At 42.0% G+C, this 19,931-nt stretch overlaps 1 protein-coding gene across 10 annotated transcripts in view; it reads left to right on the forward strand.

The window, feature by feature from the left end:
• The window catches only part of PRDM2 (PR/SET domain 2), a 132,388-nt gene that overhangs the window by 66,229 nt on the left and 46,228 nt on the right, over positions 1-19,931 (forward strand). For 8 of the 10 annotated variants that reach the window (XR_006272749.1, XM_043486308.1, XM_043486310.1 and 5 more), the window contains one exon: positions 14,571-14,681. The exons of 1 other annotated variant lie outside the window; for it this stretch is intronic. Coding sequence is in view for 8 of the 9 variants with exons in the window: in XM_043486308.1 (XP_043342243.1) it covers positions 14,571-14,681 (111 nt within the window). In the remaining variant the exon portion in view is untranslated. Of the gene's footprint in view, positions 1-10,885; positions 10,937-14,570; positions 14,682-19,931 lie in introns of those variants that run through there. One more of the 10 variants, XM_043486311.1, reaches the window with a different exon arrangement.

Here is a 19,931-nt window from a genome sequence, read left to right on the forward strand (position 1 = left end):
TTTGTTATTTTTCTTCCATTTGGCTTCTTAGTTTCGATTTTCATTCTCTTACCGGTTTGAGGTATAGAATATGCCTTTCTGGTTCTGTTTGGCTGTATTTTTGTTTTTAACCTATGAGATTTTCACAGCCCGTTTTTCTGTGCAGTAAAGCAGAAAGTCTCAGGTTCCAGTGAGGAATGAGAGGTCACTGCGTTCCACCTTCTGCCTTGGGCCCTTTATGGTAGATGTTCATGGTGGCATCAGTGGAAACCCGTGTTCTCTACCAGATTCGTGCTGCCGCCAGCACAGTGCTCATTAGTTGGCAGTTCTGATTTTTGTCTGTTTACACCTATGGATTGTAATTTTTGTAGGATTAACACTGGAGGTGAATGCAGCTTCTCTTCTCACTGTCGTCCAAACAAATAATAAAAAGCAGTGTCAGTCTTGGTTGGATTTTTGAGCAAGGGGTTTACGATCACAGATTTGCTTGTTTTTAGGGGCTGTGCTGCGTGCTAAATTGCTTTAGTCGTGTCTGACTCTCTGCGACCTTATAATAGACTTTAGCCCACCAGGCTCCTCTGTTATAGGATTCTCCACGCAAGAATAGTGGAGTGGGTTGTCATGCTCTCCTCCAGGGGATCTTCCTGACCCAGGGATTGAACCCACGTCTCTTTATGTCTCCTGCATTGGCTGATGGGTTCTTCACTGCTAGCGCCACTTGGAATCCCCTTTAGGAGTTATATTAGTTGCTAAAATACATTATTCAGGATGTATCTTTTCCTTACATGGAAGTATTTGATAACAAGATCAAATTTGAGTGTTAAGCTTATTTAATAATATCTATTTTTGGTTTTGATTCCATCAAAGTTATAAATTTAGGGGTTCAGACTGGAAAATAATGTAAATTACTGTCTGTATGCCAAAGCAAATTAAATTCATGGTTGAATTAGAGTGTGGAAAATATGGAACCAAGAAAAAGTGATCCTTAACTAACACTATTTATGACCCTCTTCAGTTTTAGAGAAGTGAGGTCTTCTAAATCTCCTGGGCAATTGTCAAAAAATTCAGTCACTAAATGGTGTCTGACTCTCTGCGACTCCATGGACTGCAGCACACCAGGCTTCCCAGTCCTTCAACATTTCCCAGAGCTTGCTGAAACTCATGTCCATTGAGTCAGTGATGGCATCCAACCTTCTCATCCTCTGTTGTCCTCTTCTACTGCCTTCAGTCTTTCCCAACATCAGGGTCTTTACCAGTGAGTTCTCTCTTCGCATCAGGTGGCCAGAATATTAGAGCTTTATCATCGGTCCTTCCAGTAAATATCAAGATTGATTTCCTTTAGGATTGACTGGTTTGATCTCCTTGCTGTCCAAGGGACTCTCAAGAGTCTTCTCCAGAACCACATCTCAAAAGCATCAATTGTTTTGGTGCTCAACCTTCTTATGGTCCAGCTCTCACATCCATACACGACTACTGGAAAAACCATAGCTTTGACCATATGGACCTTTGTTGGCAAAGTGATGTCTCTGCTTTTTAGTACACTGTCTGGGTTTGTCGTAGCTTTTCTTCCAAGGAGCAAAAATCTTTTAATTTCATGGCTGTAGTCACTGTCTGCAGTGATTTTGGAACCTAAGAAAATAAAATCTGCCACTGTTTCCATTTTTTCCCCATCTGTTTGCCATGAAATGAAAGGGCTAGATGCAGTGATCTTAGTTTTTTGAATGTTGAATTTTAATTCAGCTTCTTCACTCTCCTGTTTCACCTTCATCAAGATACTCTTTAGATTCTCTTCACTTCTGCCTATAGGGTGGTATCATCTACATGTCTGAGATTGTTGATATTTCTCCCAGCAATCTTAATTGCAGCTTGTGGGTCATCCATCCAACTGACCTCCAGTCCTGTGGCCATTGTTGAGTTTTCCAGATTTGCTAGCATATTGAAAAAATGTTGATGAAATTGTTAAACTTTTCACAGTAGATTGTTACGTTCCCCCCAACTTCTTTCTGTGTTAAAGCACATTAAGTGTGTTGCTCAGCCTTCGCTGTTGCTTCCATATCAAATACAACTGGATCAGTACTTTGCCAGTGGATAACTTGTTTAAAAGGAACCTGACTTCTGTGTGTTGAGTGGAGACGAGAAGGGAAAATTTGCTGATGCAGCTAAACCTCTGAGTGCTGGGAGATGAACAATGTGTGGATTTCACTGTGGCTTTCTACAACATAGCCTTAGGGTTACAAGGCCAGATCCAGACCCTGGCTCCACCAGTTAACAGCAGTGTGACCTTGGACAGGTTACTCTACACATCTTAATCTTCAGTTTACCTGTCTGTTAAATGAGGTAACAGCTACCGTGTAGGGTTGCTGTGAGCAGTAAGTGAGAGCCTCCCAGGAACATGGGTGGTACACTGGTTTTGGTCCATGCCATTGTAATTGGTGAGCATGAGCAGTGGCAGAATCAGCTTTGTGGAAGCGCTGCCTCTTCCTTGGTCTATGGTGGTACTTCTGGATTTAAAAAAATGGACAGTTTCAACATCTTCTAACATGCCCTTTAAAATCAAATCCATATGTTTTTCTTTGGCAACACAGAATGAATTAGAATGAATTAAGTAGATTACAAATTAGGTGAGAGTAAGGAGCTTCTTGGATCTGCAAGTAGATACACAAAGGGACACTAGAGAATTCCTCACATGGTAGAGACTGCTTCTGTTTTGCATGCTGTCTTGTTTACTAGTTACCCCAAATAGGGTGAACTAGAGAACTCTGGGAATTTGATTTGTTACACAGGCAGAAGTAAATATTTCACTGTTTGCTTGCTGCCCAAATGAGGAGCTCACTGTCTTTCTGTTTGCCTATCTTACCTTCCTGTGATCCAGATCACTCGTAACTCTACTGTTAAAACCTTATTTTCTGCAGGTGAGATTTTAGATGAATTTTGGATACATTTTCTTAGAGTAAATTATCAGACAGGCTTGAAGGTGACTGTCGGAGCTATTTCAGTGCTATATATGATAGCATAGGAAATCTTGTCATTTTACATGTTGCTGGATATGAATTCAAGCAAAAACGAAAGTGAAAGAGACATTTTCTTAGGAGAAGTTAGTATTTAAGTTGAGAATGTCAGTTTTATCTATTATGTGTTATAGTTACTAAATGTCCTGATTATCTTGCGGTATTTATTAATATTATCTCAGCGGTCTGGGTTCTTTTTAGTCTGTCAATAAACAAATTTACATAGACTCACAACTTAAATATGTAGTAACACAGGTATCCCTGAGCCCCAGATATTGTGTTCATGGTTGTTCATGACTGTGGGGAACCTTAGGTGCTATCTGATTATCAAAGAGGTCTAACTCAGGTTTCTTTCCGAAGAGATTAGGAATGTTAAGTGCACTAGTATGCTTAGTTAAAAAATTAAGCACAGAGTGTTTTTTAGAAGCAATAAAATTAGTGGGTTATAGACTTTAAAAATTGATGTATACTCACAACTTCTGCTGTTAGAGCATTTATGTGTATTGATAGGGATGTTTGGGATAATTCTCCTCGCAATTAAACGTCTGTCCTCATTGGACTTGTACATTTCCGTAATGATATCTGGGTGGGATCCTGTGAATCGATGTAGAACAAATGAGCAAAACAAATGGATGAATTCGGATTTGTTAGGGAAGCAGAATGTTATTGTCTTCTTAAGAAGGAACATATGCTGGCAATTTAGACTTGTAGGCGTGGGGTTTCTGTAATTTGTTTAGGAGAATCTACTGTGGATAATCCTTACAATTGATTCCATTTACTGAGTCTGTCAAGCACTGTGCAAAGTTCTTGATGCACATTATCTAACGTTCCCTTCCCTAAGATGGCATCAGTATGTATCACAGTTAGTTCCCCTCTGCCTTGAACATGATTGCGTCAAATCATGGCCCATGGCTGCACAGTATAGTTGCAGTTTTGTGAATTCCCGTTTTTGTGCAGTTCTTGTCCTTTGGGGACCTGTTTTATTCAGAATACCACCCCAACACCAGGGAAGGAAAGGGGGAGAGCCCAGTCTGATCTCACTTGTTTGAGATCAGCTCTTTGCAGGGAAGATGTGTGACCTTGGGGACACAGGAACCTTTTAGAGGGGCAGATGGAATGAGTGACTGGATTGAAAGTGAGACCCCTTTTCCCAGCATGGACACTGGCCTAGGAGGCAGCTGTGTTTCAAATCCTTGTCTTTTGCGAGCTCGTCCTCCTGGACTTCTTTGTTGTCAGGGGGCATTATTTTACCCCTGCATTAGCAAAAGAGAGAAACATCAACTTGGGACCCTGTGGGAAAGTCCTTGGAGGCTGCCACTGAGTATGATTTAGTGTTTCTGATGTCATCTCAGTCCTGGAGCCTATGTTCCTACCCAGGATGTGAGGGAGGACCGGAGCTTGTAGCTGGGTTATTAGCAATTCCTTGAGCCTCCTCACTTTACCTGGCCGGATGGCTGTTTACATCACCCACCTCCCACCCCCAAATGACCACCCTCCCCCCCAACCCCATCCTTCCTGCCTGCCTCGTTTTTCCTTCATTCCTTTCTTGTTATTTTGAAGGAAATCCATATTTTTCTGAAACATTTTTTTCCACTAGAAATTTTCTACTTATTGACATTAGTGGGGCCTTTCTGCAAGGGAACTTGCTTTTCACAAAGTTAGACATATAACTTCCATTTTAAGTATCTTTGGGGCAGACATATATGTATTCCCTATGGACTTTCCAGGTAGCACAGTGGTAAAGAATCTGCCTGCCTATCAGTAAAGAATCTGCCTGCTAATCAGAAGATGCAGGTTCAATCCCTGGGTCGGAAAGATCCCCTGGAGAAGGAAATGGCAACCCACTCCAGTATTCTTGCCTGGGAAATCCCGTGGACAGAGGAGCCTGGCAGGCTGTAGTCCATGGGGCTTCAAAAAGAGTCAGACACAACTGAGCTACCAAACAACAAAAATACGTATTCCCTCTCAACAAAGTGTCTTGTAGATAATAAGCACCCAAGAAAAATGATCAAAGTTTCATTTGATCATTCCAGAAACTTTACAGTTATGTAGAGGAAAGATTTAGTAGTGTGATGATAGGCTAATGCATCTGAGAATGAGATAAGTTGGTAAATAGGGTAATGCGTGCTAAGTCGCTTCAGTTATGTCTGACTCTTTGCGACCCCATGGACTGTAGCCCACCAGGCTCCTCTGTCCATGGGATTCTCCAGGCAAGAAGACTGGAGTGGCTTGCCATGCCCTCTTCCAGGGGATCTTCCCAGTCCAGGGACTGAACCTGTGTCTCTTAGTCTCCTGCATTGGCAGGTGGGTTCTTTACCACTAATGCCACCTGGTCCTAAATAGGCTAGTAGGATTTTGCTTTTAGGTAGAGGTCAGTAAAAGAAAAAATGTGGAGTTGAATTTATATGTAACTTGTGATTTAAAAAAATAATTGCTTTGTGAGGAGAATACATTTGCGTTCCTTCCATGCTTCTTGAATATGAAAGACAACCTGGGCAGTTTTGAGTTTGCCAGAGGGGTGAACTTTGCTGGCCCACATACATGACTGAGCCCCTGAGAACTCCTGGCTCTTTTTCACGGGGAACAGAGAGGTGTCAGCCGTGAACTCTGAGAGAGGTGCATCTGCAGGCATGAGAGGGGCTGGAGGACGATGGAGTGTTGAACAGAAGGGAATGGGCTCATCTAGCAGTAGTGACAAAAGGTCTTAAAGATTGCACTGGCGTGAAAGTGTCTCATTTAATGGTAGAGCCTGGTGATTCAGCAGAGTAGTGTCTGTACATTCTTTTGTGTTTATAAACGAATTTTCTAAACCTTTACCAAAATGTGTTATATTCAAATGCCATTGCCTAAATTTTATATTTTCAGAGAAGCAAAATAAAAGGTAGCAAAGAAGACTCTCATGATTGTCCTAGTTGACCGCCAAAACATTGGTCCTTAGCTTATACCTGGGAGGCACTCAGCATGATTGTTTAAATTAGATTTTTGATTCAAATAGTTATGGGTGTGATACCCAAGTGCATCGAAACAAATAGTATGGCTGTTCAAAAGGACGAGACAAATCAATTTTTTGTTTGAAGTTATGTGATGCATGGGAAAGAGAGTTGAAGGATATATACCAAAAGGCTCACAGTGATAATGTGAATGCTTGGGCATTCAGTTGACCCTTGAAGACCACTGCGGGTTCCCCTTATAGGTGAATTTTTGTCAGTAATGAATAGTATAGTACTCAGTGACCTAGGGTTGACTGAATCCTAGGATGCAAAAATGCGGCTGTGGAGGAATCACACATACGGAGCGCCGGCTTTAAGTTACACACAAATTTTCTATTTCATAAAGGGTCAATGCCCTGAACACACACACAGCATTGTTAAAGTGTCAGATGTATTTTAAATATCCTTTAAATCTTTGTTACTGTGTCTCTGTGGTGGATTTGGTTTTTCTGGGAAGAGCATATTTTTTTGGACACTATGCTGGTGTGTGAGGTGGGAGATGGGAAAGAGACACTGCGGGCTTTTCCTGTGTAGCAGAGTGCCAGACTGTACTGATGTAGAACCGCCTGTGTTCATCTCAACCGAAATAAACATTTTTCAGTTGTCTCATTAATTTTGCTTTTGTTGGTATTTCGGTTTTTTTTTTAATCCTTTTTTTTTTTTTTTGCATCATGTATTGAAGTGTTCATCTAGAAAAATTAGAAAATGCAAACAGATGGAGAAACGGGTACCATACCTTCATCAATAATCTCATCACTCGGAGCCACCTGCCAACATCTTAATGCGGATCCTTTTGGTTTATATCTATGGATGAATTGTAGCCTGATTTTATTAATTAGTGATGTGACTTGACCATTGTTCCTCTGAGCATTTTTGTGGACAAATGTAAAGAATGAATTTGGAATACTGCAATTGTGTTAATTCAGATTTAGATCTAGATTTTACTTCCTGAAAATATTTTTAAGCCAAGCTTTGTAATTAATTCATCAGGATATAGCATTGTAAGACTTATCATGGGCTTTGAGAGGGAAAAATAGACTTTCCTTTTAGCTAAGACTAATCAATTCTCAAGGGCATGGCTGTCCCTTCTGTTTTAAGGTTGCCAGGCACTTGTAACACACCACCTCCTTGCACAGCTCCCAGGCCTGCTTTGTTTGGTCACAGGGGACTTACACCTGAACTTGAAGTCAGTTCTTCGCTTTGAGTTGGCAGTTCACTTTTTTTGTGGGCTTCCCCAGTAGCTCAGTCGGTAAAGAATTTGCCTGCAGTGCAGAAGACCGGGGTTCCGTCCCTGAGTTGGGAAGATCCTCTGGAGAAGGAAACGGCAACCCACTCCAGTCTCCTTGCCTGGAAAATCCCATGGACAGAGGAACCTGATGGACTGCAGTCTATGGGGTTGCAAAGAGTTGGTCACTACTGAGCGACTTTCACTTTCAGACTTTAGATACCTTTTTTCCCCCTGTAAAACAAAGGCTAACGAAAATCCTTGAAAAGAACTCAAGAAATTAAAATGATTATAAAACAGAACAGGCTAGCAGTTTGTTTAAGTTTCAGAGGTATTTAGTTAGTCTCTGACATCATTTTGTTTATGCCACAAGACTTTTTTGAGGTTCCCAGGATTGTAAGGAAATTTAAAGCTTTCTTAATTTGAATTTACTAATGTTTATTTGGGAATCCATTTCTAATATTTGGAATTAGCCAGCCAGAGCCTCTAAAAGCCTTTTCTTAAAAAGAGAATTAGAAGCTCCCTTCAGATGTGATCTTTGCTGTTCTTCCATCAGCCTGATGTTTGGAAGAGGTGGGGAGCCAGAGCTCCACAACAGCAAAAACTGTGCACCCCGCCCTGCCCCCCACCCCAATCCCTCGCATAGGCTGCAAGCATTCCAGGAATTTATACTGTGATCTGCAGTGCTGAAAAATCCAGAACTTTGTTCCATTGTTTCTGTTGAAGCAAAGCCTGGAGTCCTATTTTAATGCCACGAGCAACTTAAAACCGGAGAGGTTTTATTTTTGTAATTTGCCTCCAGAATTACAGACAGCTCTTAGTGAGAAGTTTAACTACAGAAAAAGATTTGAAATTTTGCCCAAGCAGCATAACAGAATTTTTACTACCAGGTGTATTTCAAAGTTATTTTCTGTGCAAAAGAAATCTTTAGAAAATGTATAGCATTATATATCACTTCTGTAAAAACCAACTGTTGTTGCATCTTACTGCTTCACATTTCTCTCTTTGAAACACCATGGCCTGATGGAGCTAAGGCCACAAGTGGCTTGTTTGCCCACTGATCTTACCTTGGCCAGTTGTAATGGCCACCTGTGGTCATCTGATAAACACTTTCTTGTGTTACGTGTAGGGATGCTGTTGACCTTACACAAGGAAGCCTTTCTGATTGCAGTTTCTCACATCAGTCCTCAGGCTTCCTTCTGATGACTTTCAGGGTAGCAAACTCAGTATTTTTTGTTTATTTTAAGAATACATGAAGGATATTGAAATGACCTGTTTATTCCTTGTGGAAAACCTAGCCTTGTGTAACCATTTCTAGCTTCTCTTCTCCCTGCTCATCACACCCACTGCAGAATGTTTAACCGCTGCCAGTTGCGCTGAGGCCCAAGACTGCCCGCCCTTTAGCAGTTCACACTGAGTACTATTTTGGCCATTCTTTAAGCTAACAGTTTTGCTGTTATCCATTGGTTCCCCTTGCTTACTACCTGATCTGTTAGAGATTTTGTTTGTTTGTGGGTTTTTTGTTTTGTTTTAAATCCCATGTCATTTAACATGAACTTTGTGCCTTTTCCCCAGTTAGGCTTTTCACCTTATTTTGGACCTGCTGCCATGAAAACCTGTCCTTTGCCTTTCGAAAATTGAAAAAGATGTGTAATGACTTTGTATGTTCATGATGAATTTCTCAAACTTGCCTGAAACGCAGATGGTAGTTTTAATTCTTTTTAAGGGTGAAATTGGAACCCACAGAGTGGCACTAAGAAGGCTGTTAAAGCACAGTGGATAGAATCGTGAATTGGATGAGAATAAAAATCTCAATTCTACTACAAACTTGAAATGAGATTTTGGGCAATCCTTGTAATGAAATAAAGCTCAGAGAAGTGTATTTGTGAAGTTTGGTTAAACCATCTTCACGGCTCCTTCTCCTCCAAATCTTAGGATTCTTCTCTCTCTTACTTTTTGATGTAGCCCATTAATTCCATTATTCCACATCTGTTCTCTAAGATCTGTATCCTCTGCTTAGCTGGATACTTTATCGAAGCCTTGCTCCAGCCTGGTGTGAAAGCATCATCACCAGGTTTCCTATGGGGAGCCTCTCATTTCAGGGCAGGAGGAAGAGGAAGATTTTTGCCAAAGAATGGTTACTGGAGGAAGACAGTCTAGATGGTAATGGCATGAGGGTCAGGAGAGGAATTTTAAGCTGTAAAGGCCATCAAACTGTTAGATGCTGAGAAGAGACTTGGGGGCAAATAAAGAACTTAGGGGTTTTGCGATTTCAGGGTTAGAGGTAGCCATCCAGGTGGAGTTGGGGCAGCAGGGGTGAAGGGCTGTGTGAGTGAGGAGCTGGAGGTGGCAGTCACGTCCACCCTATGGTGGGGGGGGGTGTGTGGTGGTGGTCACGGTTGGTCCTTGTTCAGGCCAGCCTCGCCCCTTCAGGCTAGCTGATCTTTCCTGGTGCTCCATCACCTCACAGATGGAGTCTTGCCTGGTTTGGAATCGTCTCTGTTTCTGAGTAAGAGGGTGAGCTCTCCGAACAAGGATGTGCTGGCCCTGCTTCAGCATACTGATACTAAATTCTGTCTGATTTTATGCTTCAGAGTTGGGTAGCTCCCCAGTGAGGAGGCAGGCAGTGCACGTAGAGTTACATATGGTTCTAAATTTAATTCATTTAAATCACCAAATGCGTGAGCCTTCACTGTTGTGATGAATTTTTAATGTAACTTGAGCAAGCCTTATAGAATTTTGTATTCTCTCTGATGCCTGAACATTTTTAACTGAGACATTATTCTTTAGAATCTCCTTGTTGTCTAGTTCATCAGAAGAGTAGAATATAGACAAGAACTTAAATTATTCACGTGATGCTTTAGGCAGTTTTGGTTTTGCACCTTACATTGCAGGCACCAGCTGCTTAATGCTACATGTTGTCTTTAACATGTAGTTGATGCAAATGTAGAATTTGTCTATATGGCAGCTATTTCTCAGAAAATCCAGTTTTATTGATATTTAATGTATTTGCTTAGATTGGGGTTCTGTGCTGTTGACTGATACTTGTTTCTGGCATAACATAAAACGGAAATGGAAAATGTCTGTATTCCAATTTGATGATTCCTTTTCTATAAATGTAATGAAAGTCTTTATATTACTTTGCTTTCATTTTCCCTTGAAAGTGGGTGAAGTAATGGATATAAAGTGGTGTGTAAAGAATAAGATATTTGTATTATGCCATTATTGGTTGTAAGAAATAAATGTATTAATAGTTTAGTTAGTAGAGCACTTTTGGTACCATCAGCTTTGGGTTTTAGTTCTGATTCAGTTGTGTGATCTCAGGCAGTTGACTTCATGACTGTGGTCCTTGGATGTCTCTAGAATGAGAGGCATAGGGTGGAACTTCTGGCTTAAGTAGTAAGGACATCAGTCATGAGCATGGGATAGGCCGGAAGTAAGTATACCACATCCTGTCCCCCACTAAGAACACAAAGGCTATTACTTGGGGGTTGGGGGGGGAGCCTCGATGTAGGGGGTAACTGCTGTTTTCCTTCTGTTTCATTCAGTTTTCTTCATCTTTGTGTGTCTCTTCTCCTTACATGCACAGCGTTCTGCCCAGCCCTCTGTCGTGTTCTGTGTCACTGTCTCCATTCCACTTTCCTTGTGTTTTCATTCCTGTATCTTTCTTGTTTAGACCGAGTGGAGCACGCAGCTGGCAGAGCCTCTATGTAGGACCGTTCAGGAACCTGAGGGTAAGTGCACACGTGTACTTACCAGGCTCCCAGCAGCTCTGCCGGACCACTTCCCAGGCGCGTCCTGCCTTACAGACAGGAACTAACACATCCCCCTCCCTTCGCAGAAGTCCTTACAGGTTGTTTTCAGTTAGAACTTGTTTTTGTTTACTTCTAATTTGATTATATGTAGAACAAAAACCACGTATGGAGAGAAATGTATTGATTGGAAGAAGTGTAGTAGGTGCCACCAGGGGCTGTTCTGGTCTTTGTGAGTGACACTGGGAGTACCGAAGAGTGAGTCAGGATTCCCAGGGTCAGACTGCTCTACTGCCATAGGCTGGTTAGTTCCTGGGGGACCCTGGTCTTCAGTTTCTAGCACAGAAATAGCACGTAGGATGGGGGATTTCGATATCCCCTTCATCTCTAGTCTTGGTCCTAATGGGAAGTACCTTGAGCATTAGAGGATTCTGATAAAGATTGAGGAAATCATTTTATGTATTAGATTATCTCAGTTCCATTAATTAGTGATGATTAGATTCATGGTAGACTCGTGTCCATCGTAAATTAAGTCTATCAGTGTTCACCAGAGGCACTTAAGAGGTAAGTTTAATTGTTCCATCACTTAGTTTTTAGAGTTGGTTTGTTAGTATTCTCAAATACTTCAAAAATTTTAAGAAATACACAGACTGTGGAACCCCATATTAGTTTAGCCCAGTGGTTCTTAACCTAAAGAGACACTCTTTTGGGTGAGGCTTTGGCCATATCTGGAGACTTTCGCTTGTTACAGATAGACTCCCGGGCACACTGTTGGCATCGAATGGGTGGAGGTCAGTGATGCTTCTAAATGTCCTGTGATGTTTGAGACAGCCCCACAACAGAGAGCAGTCTGACCCCACATGTCAGTTGTGCTGCGGTTGAGGGGCTTGCAGCAAGCCTGGTGGGTGCTCTGCTCTCCAAATAGACTGTCCCTACCACATGTGGCTTCTCTTCACCAGGCAGATCAGGGTTTCCTGGTCATGGTTTTTAAAAGAGGATAACAGGGGCAGCAAGGGGTGGAGGAGTGGGGCAGTCTGGTGATGGCATAGCAGCTCACTGATTAGGAGGGTCTAAAACTAAGGTGTTGAAGTTCAGTGTCAGCTCAATGTTCTAATATTCTTTTAGGCAGGGGACTAAAATTATGTACTTTCATTCTTGGTACATACTAATGAATGGTAGTATTAAAGCTGTGATTTGCTTTATATAAATCTAGAAGTTTTACTTTTTTAGTAGTCTGTACATATTGGTCAATTTACTTTTTTTTTTTTTAAACTGGTTTCATATAGCACTTGATAGGTTTCAGAAAATTTTCTGCATTGCTTTTTAAAAAATTGTAGTACAAGTTGACGTCTGTTGTTCTATTAAATTTTACAGTGTGACTTAAGGGTTTATTCATGAGAGGTGGAGTTTAGACCTCCCTTTTTATTTATTCATACTTTTATGAAGTAGAAAGTAAGAGATTGGTAGAAAAGGGTTATATTGTTTAGCCTGTTTGAAGAACATGAGGTGGTACTGATGCCTTATAACTATTTGAGGATTTTGATTCAGGGAAAATGTGTTCTGAATATAACTTTTGAATCAGGCATCTGTGGTCACTGGGAACCCTTTCTGTGAACCCCTTCAAACTAGTACTGCAGTTACTAGACCAGTTACATTCATGGCCAAGTAACCATTTGTATTTGCCTTGTTTGCTACCAGTAGTCTGATACGGGCCAGGCACAACACACAGACAGCATGGTGTATGTCATAGTGAGGATAAGAAAACTGGTTGAGTCCAAATTCCTTTAAACACCTGGATTCTCGAGAGCCTTTGTCATCATCAGATTCAGGCTAAGTGCTGTCAAGTTGGCAAAGGGTGAAAGACTCGAAAGAAGAGGTTACTTCTTACCAGATGAAAAGGTGTGTTCATATCCTTGCCCCTTGCAGAAGGGATTGGTTCATTACACTTCCACCTGGAGACACGAATTGGCCAGCTACACACAGACTCTTAGCTCTTGTTTGCACCGGAGTGTGGTTCCAGTGAAGTGCACACTTGTGTCGCGGGTTCAACCTCAGCTGCCTTTAGAAATGAATGGAGTGATGTGTTACTAGGAATTTGAGTGAAGGTTTTATATAATTACAGGAGACATCTTCAGTTTTTTTTACAAGCTGAAGAGTTAGGGATTTAAAATGGTATTTTGTTTTTTAAGACTAACAAATCAAATGGCTGATTGTTAAGTATCTTAAGCTTTTTTTCTTGTTGCATCTCTTAAATATCTATCAAAATATGGAGGTGTTTTTGATGGTTAGTATTTGTATTGTAGTAGATGTTTCTCTTTTTAATCATGATCTTTGTAGTGATATTTTGTGTCTCTGACCTCATTTTATTTGTTGTCTATGTTTTAATTAGTTACTCTCCTCTGTAGTGATTCTCTACACTAGTGTTAAGGAGAATACCATTTTCCAGAAGCTGTGAGTGGTTTCTAGTTTCTAGTCATTTACTAAATCAGAGATGAACGTGTCAAGAGCGTTGTTCTGAAGAGAAAAGACAGTTCCAGGAGCTGTTGAGGCCTGGTTGGGGGGAGCGTCGCAAAAGGAGAAGGAAAGTTTAGAGGAAGGTGGGTGGAACTTATTCTGAATCTGAAAACTGAAAAACAAAAGCTCCCAGGAGCAAGAAATGTAGAATTTAAAAAATGGAACAGAGTCATAAATTCTGATTAAATCCCAGAGAGGGGGAGCTTGCAAACCTTCAGCACTAGTACTTCTGTAGAGAAAATGGCAACCCACTCCAGTATTCTTGCTTGGAAAATCCCTTGGGCGGAGGAGCCTTGCGGGCTCTCATCCAGGGTCGCAAAGAGTTGGACAGGACTGAGCAACTTCACTTTCACTTTTTTTTCCAGAGTAGTTCTGTAGGGAAATGTTTGTCCATGTTGAACATCTTGGTGACTTTATTGTTCTGACTCATCAGAAATTTGTTGCATTTTGATGTTATCTTTTGAACTCTCTTACCACTTGGAATGCAGTTAGCATTTCCTGATTTCTATTCTCGGAGTTGTTAATGAAATACTGAATTATGCTGAACCTAGAGTTGAGTCCCTCCAGACCCTGAGAATGCTGTGCCGGCTGACAGTGAACTATTGAGAATTACTCTGCATTTGATATTTGAGCCGTGGTGTTTGGGTATGGTATTCCTTGCTGTTCAGCGACATCTCTGCTTCTGTTGCTTTACTTTGACAAGTCTGGGTAGTCTTTTCTCTGATGTGCTTCCTACAAATAACTAGACTTTCACCAGTTCCTGTTATTTGTGTGGTGTTGAAATTTAGCGCTCTTCTCTTAATTTTCCTTGGACATTCAGTGTTGTTAACTCTTCTGGAATATATTACATATTAGTTTGATAGCTGTTATAAGGGGAACCATTACCCAAGAGTCTCAAAAATACAGGATTTGTGGGTTTCTGTTTTCTTTGACATAACATAGAGGTATTCATATTCATCATCTGTTTCTTTCTTCAGGAATCTGAGGTGATAATTGCCTAGGAATAGTTTGAATTAGTAATTGCCTCCAAAAATTCAGGATAATAGTGAGTAACCAAATGAACAGACAGACAAGCAAACAAATAAATAATATTGTGTTTCAGGGAAGAAAAAATCCCAAGAAAGTAAAAACAAAGCAAACAAAACCGAAGACATACAGCTGAAGACAAGTGAGCCAGATCCCAGCCCTGCAAATATGAGAGATTCTGCGGAAGGTAAGCTTGGAGTTGGACCTGTAGGATGCGGGCGTGTTTGTCCACCAGCTGCTTTGACTTTGTATCTCCCTGCAGTGCCCTTCTCAGAAACATCCAAGAACTGTAAAGGGTTAAACAGCAGGAAGGCCGCCTACATTTAATATGGCAAGCTGAGCCTTACTGTCCCACCTCCCCTTCAGGAGATTATTGAAGACCTTCCTTGTTCAAGATGAAGTTATTCCCTGGTTAAAATACAATGAAACGAAGTGAAATGAAACGTACTATGTGACTGTATTTATAAATAATTCATAAAGTTCGGAACCACCAGAACAAATCTGTGATGATAGAGGTCAGACTGGCAGGGACAGGAGGAGGCTTCTGGGGTGCCATTGCCAGTTGATCACAGGGTTGGGGTGAGCACAGCAGTGTATTTACTTTGTGAACATCTTACTTGCAATATTCATCTTTATAGTTTGTACTTCAGTTAAAAACTTACTTGAAAATATCAAACACCTTGGATTGTATGTGTCAGAATGGAAAGGATAGAGAATGAAGTGTTTCTCTTTTTGGTTAAAATTTAAATTTCTGCCTTATCTCTTTGTATTTCTCCCTGCAAAATTTTCTTCTTTAGAGCTCTTTCTAAAAATTAATACTCTAGGCCCACCATGATGTAAGAATTCCCAGAGACAGGGGCTGAAGTTGCTCAGGAAGCTGGGTTGCCCTCTGCCTGAAGCAGTTGAGACACCACACTGACACTCTGGCCAGCAGACTGGGGGGGCTGGTGAACGACATGGTCTTACATTGTTATGTGGCAAATTCATGCAGAGACTGAGCTTGCTCAAGAGTTCATAGTGACCCAAATAGGCTGATTTCAAAATACAGACTATGACTCTTTCAAAAAACATTTGTAGAGAAAAAAAAAATGCTGTAGATGCCTTTTATAATCTTTTTATTAGCACTGTTTATGGGGATGGCATTCTTAAAGGATTATAATTCTCTGCGGCATTTTATGAAGCAAGAACAAATTCACTTCCTAGAGTTGTATAAAACTAAGATCTGCCAGCTGATAGCAGGTTGGCTGAGACATTTGTTGGAACAACAACAAAAAGACCAAAGAACCTTACTACTGGTAGTGGTGGAATTAAAGAACAATCCAACAGAACCCTCTCCCCTTCAGCAATTCAGAACAGTTAACTTTCTTCCTGATACAAGTTCAGGTCCTGTGGAAAAAAAGATACTTAGTGTCTACCTGTTTGTGGAACAGCTGGTCAGTATTTGATTGGTTCTGGGCAGTGTGATTGTCAGCGTCTTGTGTGTGTTCTGTTTGGCCCTCAAAAAGTGGTCAGTGTATGGAGCAAGTGGCCAGACTCTTCTGTTGTTTCCCAGGCCATCCTTTAGGTTTAAAACTCACTAGACTTCAGTGAGTGTGTGGACACAGTTGGGTTCATAGAGCTGTGCACATTTTGGTTCATACTACATTGGACATCTTTCAATCTGGAATTATTTACCAGTCATGGAAAGAATATTTCCATTCAAAGAAACTATGGATTTTGGCTGAGGATAAATTCTGTAAAGAAATTTTTGAGCTTTAGAGATGTTATTTTCATTCTGCTTTCTCATTTAGATGTTTGTTTTTTTTTTTTTAAGCTATGTGCTGGGTCTTTGTTGAAAATGTATTTGAAGAAGGAATTAGCTCCTGGGAACCACCATCAAATGACTGGGTTCCCAGGTTGTGGAAAACTCGTGCAATGTAAGAAATGCATCTGGAGGAGAGAAGGCTGGAGTGTATGTAGAGGCAGAAACCTCATTGCTAGTGGCTGAGGTAGTAGGTAGGAAAAAGTAATAGACCTTCTTGGGGGGGCGGGTGCAGGACAGAATCGTTGCTTGTGTTAATACCTCACATGCGCCGAGTTTGGAAAGGTTGGCCCTTTAAAAGCCTCCCTTGTCCCGTGTATCCAGGCAGTCACAAAGTCTGTTAACAGGACTCTGATGTCTTATCCCGCTCTGGCCACTTTTTTCCTGCCTCTTCTGCTTTTTTCCATTTCTGTCTCTCAGTATAGGCAGCCAACATCTCCCATCTAAAGCCACTGCATCGGTATTGGTTTCTGCCTCCTCCCAGTCCCTTGATACATACTACAGCCACCTCTCCCAAATGGCACTCTTCTGCCTTAAAATATCTTACTGGCTCCCCACCGCCTCCAGCTCAGTCTGCACGGATTCACAGTGCGCTGCCTGTTTGATGGCTCCTGCTTGGTTTTCCTCTTCTATCCTTGCAGCCTCCCCCTGATTGATTAACCAGGCCACCAGACACTCCTCCCTTGTTTCTGTCCTTAACCATTGTTAACCACGTACTTCGATGGGCTTAACCATTAATTCATTGGAGTGGTGTTGCCTGCTTGCTTAACTCCTGGTAAAGTAGAGCTCTGGAAGGAGGAGGATCTCGGTGGCCTTACTCACCTGGTACTGACATTTTGTCCAGTGAATGAAGGAAGAACCAATTAATAGAACCAGGAGAAGTCAGAGCAAGCTCTGTTTCTTTCATAGAATCTCTTGTAACTTTTCAGGAAGCTCCAGTAAAGAGAGGTGTAATTCAGCAGAGACTCAGGTGGTCCTGCAGAGAGAGCAGTGACATAGGCTGTCCCCACCAGCATTAAATGCTCTGTGATAGCTCCTGTCTCAGAGGCCCGTGCTGTCCCTGTCCGTCCCAGTCACTCTCTCATTCCTCTGCTTTCCTCTACAGCTGAACCTGAAAGAGTTGCTTCCAGTCTCCCTGTCTCTCCTTCTTCTTGTCTCTCCTGGCCTCAGATAGGCATTTGTCCCCTCTGCTCCACCAAAACTATTGTCACCATCACCACACCCCTACCTGGGCAGATTGCATGTTCAGTTCTCAGTCTTATGTTACCCAGCCTGTTAGCATTTCTGGATACAACTGATCACGCCCTCCTCAGTTTAAGGGCCGCCCCTCTCTTGGCTCTCTAGATCCTCCCTGGGCATTCCTCTGACCCCTGGGTACTGGAGTTGACTGGGGGACACAGCCATTCCCCTATCTGCATTCACTCTGCAGGTGACCTCGACCAGGTCCATGCTCCAACTGCTGTTTCTAGTCTGAGGAGAGTCATATATAGCTACTTAATATCTTTACTTGGATGTCTTATCAGGCACCTCAGACTTCAACTCATCCAAAGTAAACTCTCATTTCCCCCCCGGTACAAACAAACGCACACAGACCTGACTTGCTTTTCCCTCAGTCTAGTGAACAGGATTACAGCAGTTGCTGTGGAATCTCTTTGACCCTTCTACTACCACCACCAGCCCCCACCCTTCCCTGCCCCTGCCCTGCACCATAGTCAACCAACACATTCAGCTTGTTAGCTTCATTTCCAGAACACAGTCAGGGTCTGACCACTTCCCACTATCTTCAAGCCACTCGTCTCTCCCTCTGCCCCTCTCCTGGAGGATGTAGTAGGCCTCTCTCGTCTCCCTGTCCACCTACAGTTTTCTGTCTTTCATGTAGCACTGAGAGTGATTCTCCTATATTTCAGTTGATCTTCTGTTTCTCTGTTGGGTCCTTGTTTCCACTTAGAATAAAGGTCAGCAGCCTGTAAGGCTCTGCATGAGCTGATATTATCTCCTGCTCTCCTCCTTCTCTCCTTGCGCCTACCCCCCTCCAACTTCCTGGCCAGTTCTTGAACACATCTAACACCTTCTTGACTCACAGCTTGCACATTGCTGTTTCCTCTATCCAGAGGACTTCCTTCCACCAAATACCTGCATGACTGATTTTCTTTAGATCTCTACTCACCTGTCATCTTGCTGGTGAGTCCGCTCAGCTTTCTTCACCGTCCAACTCTCACATCCATACATGACTACTGGAAAAACCATGGCCTTGACTAGACGGACCTTTGTTGGCAAAGTAATGTCTCTGTTTTTAAATATGCTATCCAGGTTGGTCATAACTTTCCTTCCAAGGAATAAGCACCTTTTAATTTCATGGCCACAGTCAGCATCTACAGTGATTTTGGAGCCCCCAAAAATTAAGTCTGACACTGTTTCCACTGTTTCCCCATCTATTTCCCATGAAGTGATGGGACCAGATGCCATGATCTTAGTTTTCTGAATGTTAAGCTTTAAGTCAACTTTTTCACTCTCCTCTATCACTTTCATCAAGAGGCTTTTTAGTTCCTCTTAGTCCTTCCCTGACCACCTTGTACCATCAATCTCAAGTTGGGCTAGACTGGGCTCCTCTTGGGCATTGAGACTCAGAAGTGACTTCAGATTTCTTTTTCATTCTCTGAGGCACACCTGTTGTTATTGTTCAGTTGCTAAGTCCTATCTGACACTTTGCAACCCCATGGACTGCAGCACGCCACGTTTCCCTGTCCTTCACTATCTTCCAGAGTTTGCTCAAATTCATATCAGTTGAGTTAGTGATGCCGTCTAACCATCTCATCCTCTGTCATCCCCTTCTCCTGCCCTCAGTCTTTCCCTAGCATCAGGGCCTTTTCCAGTGAGTGGGCTCCTCGCATCAGGTGGCCAGAGTATTGGAGCTTCAGTAATAGTCCTTTCAATGAATACTCAGACTTGATTTCCTTTAGGATTGACTGGTTTGATCTCCCTGCAGTCCAAGGGACTCTCAAGAGTCTTCCAGCACTACACTTCGAAAGCATCCATTCTTTGGTGCTCAGTCTTCTTTATAATCCTATGACTGCTGGAAAAACCATAGCTTTGACTTTACAGACCTTTGTCAGCTTTTTAATGTGCTGTCTAGGTTTGTCATAGCTTTCCTTCGAAGGAGCAAGCGTCTTTTAATTTTGTGGCTGCTGTCACCATCCACAGTGATTTTGGAGGCCAAGAAAATAAAGTCTGTCACTGTTTCCTCATCTATTTGCCATGAAGTGATGGGACTGGATGTCCTGATCTTTGTTTTTTGAATGTTTGAGTTTTAAGCCAGCTTTTTTACTCTCCTCTTCCACCCTTTTCAAGAGGCTCTGTAGTTTCTCTTTCCTTTCTGCCGTTAGGGGTATCATCTGCATATCTGAACTTATTGATATTTCTCCCAGCAATCTTGATTCCAGCTTGTAAGTCAGTCAGCCCAGCATGATGTACTCTGCATCCAAGTTAAATGGACAGGGTAACAATATACAGCCTTGAAGTGAAGTGAAAGTCGCTCAGTTGTGTCTGACTCTTTGTGACCCCGTGGACTATACAGACCTTGAAATTCTCTAGGCCAGAATACTGGAGTGGGTAGCCTTTCTCTTCTGCAGGGGATCT

Source organism: Cervus canadensis, chromosome 13 (genome assembly GCF_019320065.1).
Source record: "Cervus canadensis isolate Bull #8, Minnesota chromosome 13, ASM1932006v1, whole genome shotgun sequence".
Taxonomy (NCBI): Eukaryota; Metazoa; Chordata; class Mammalia; order Artiodactyla; family Cervidae; genus Cervus; species Cervus canadensis.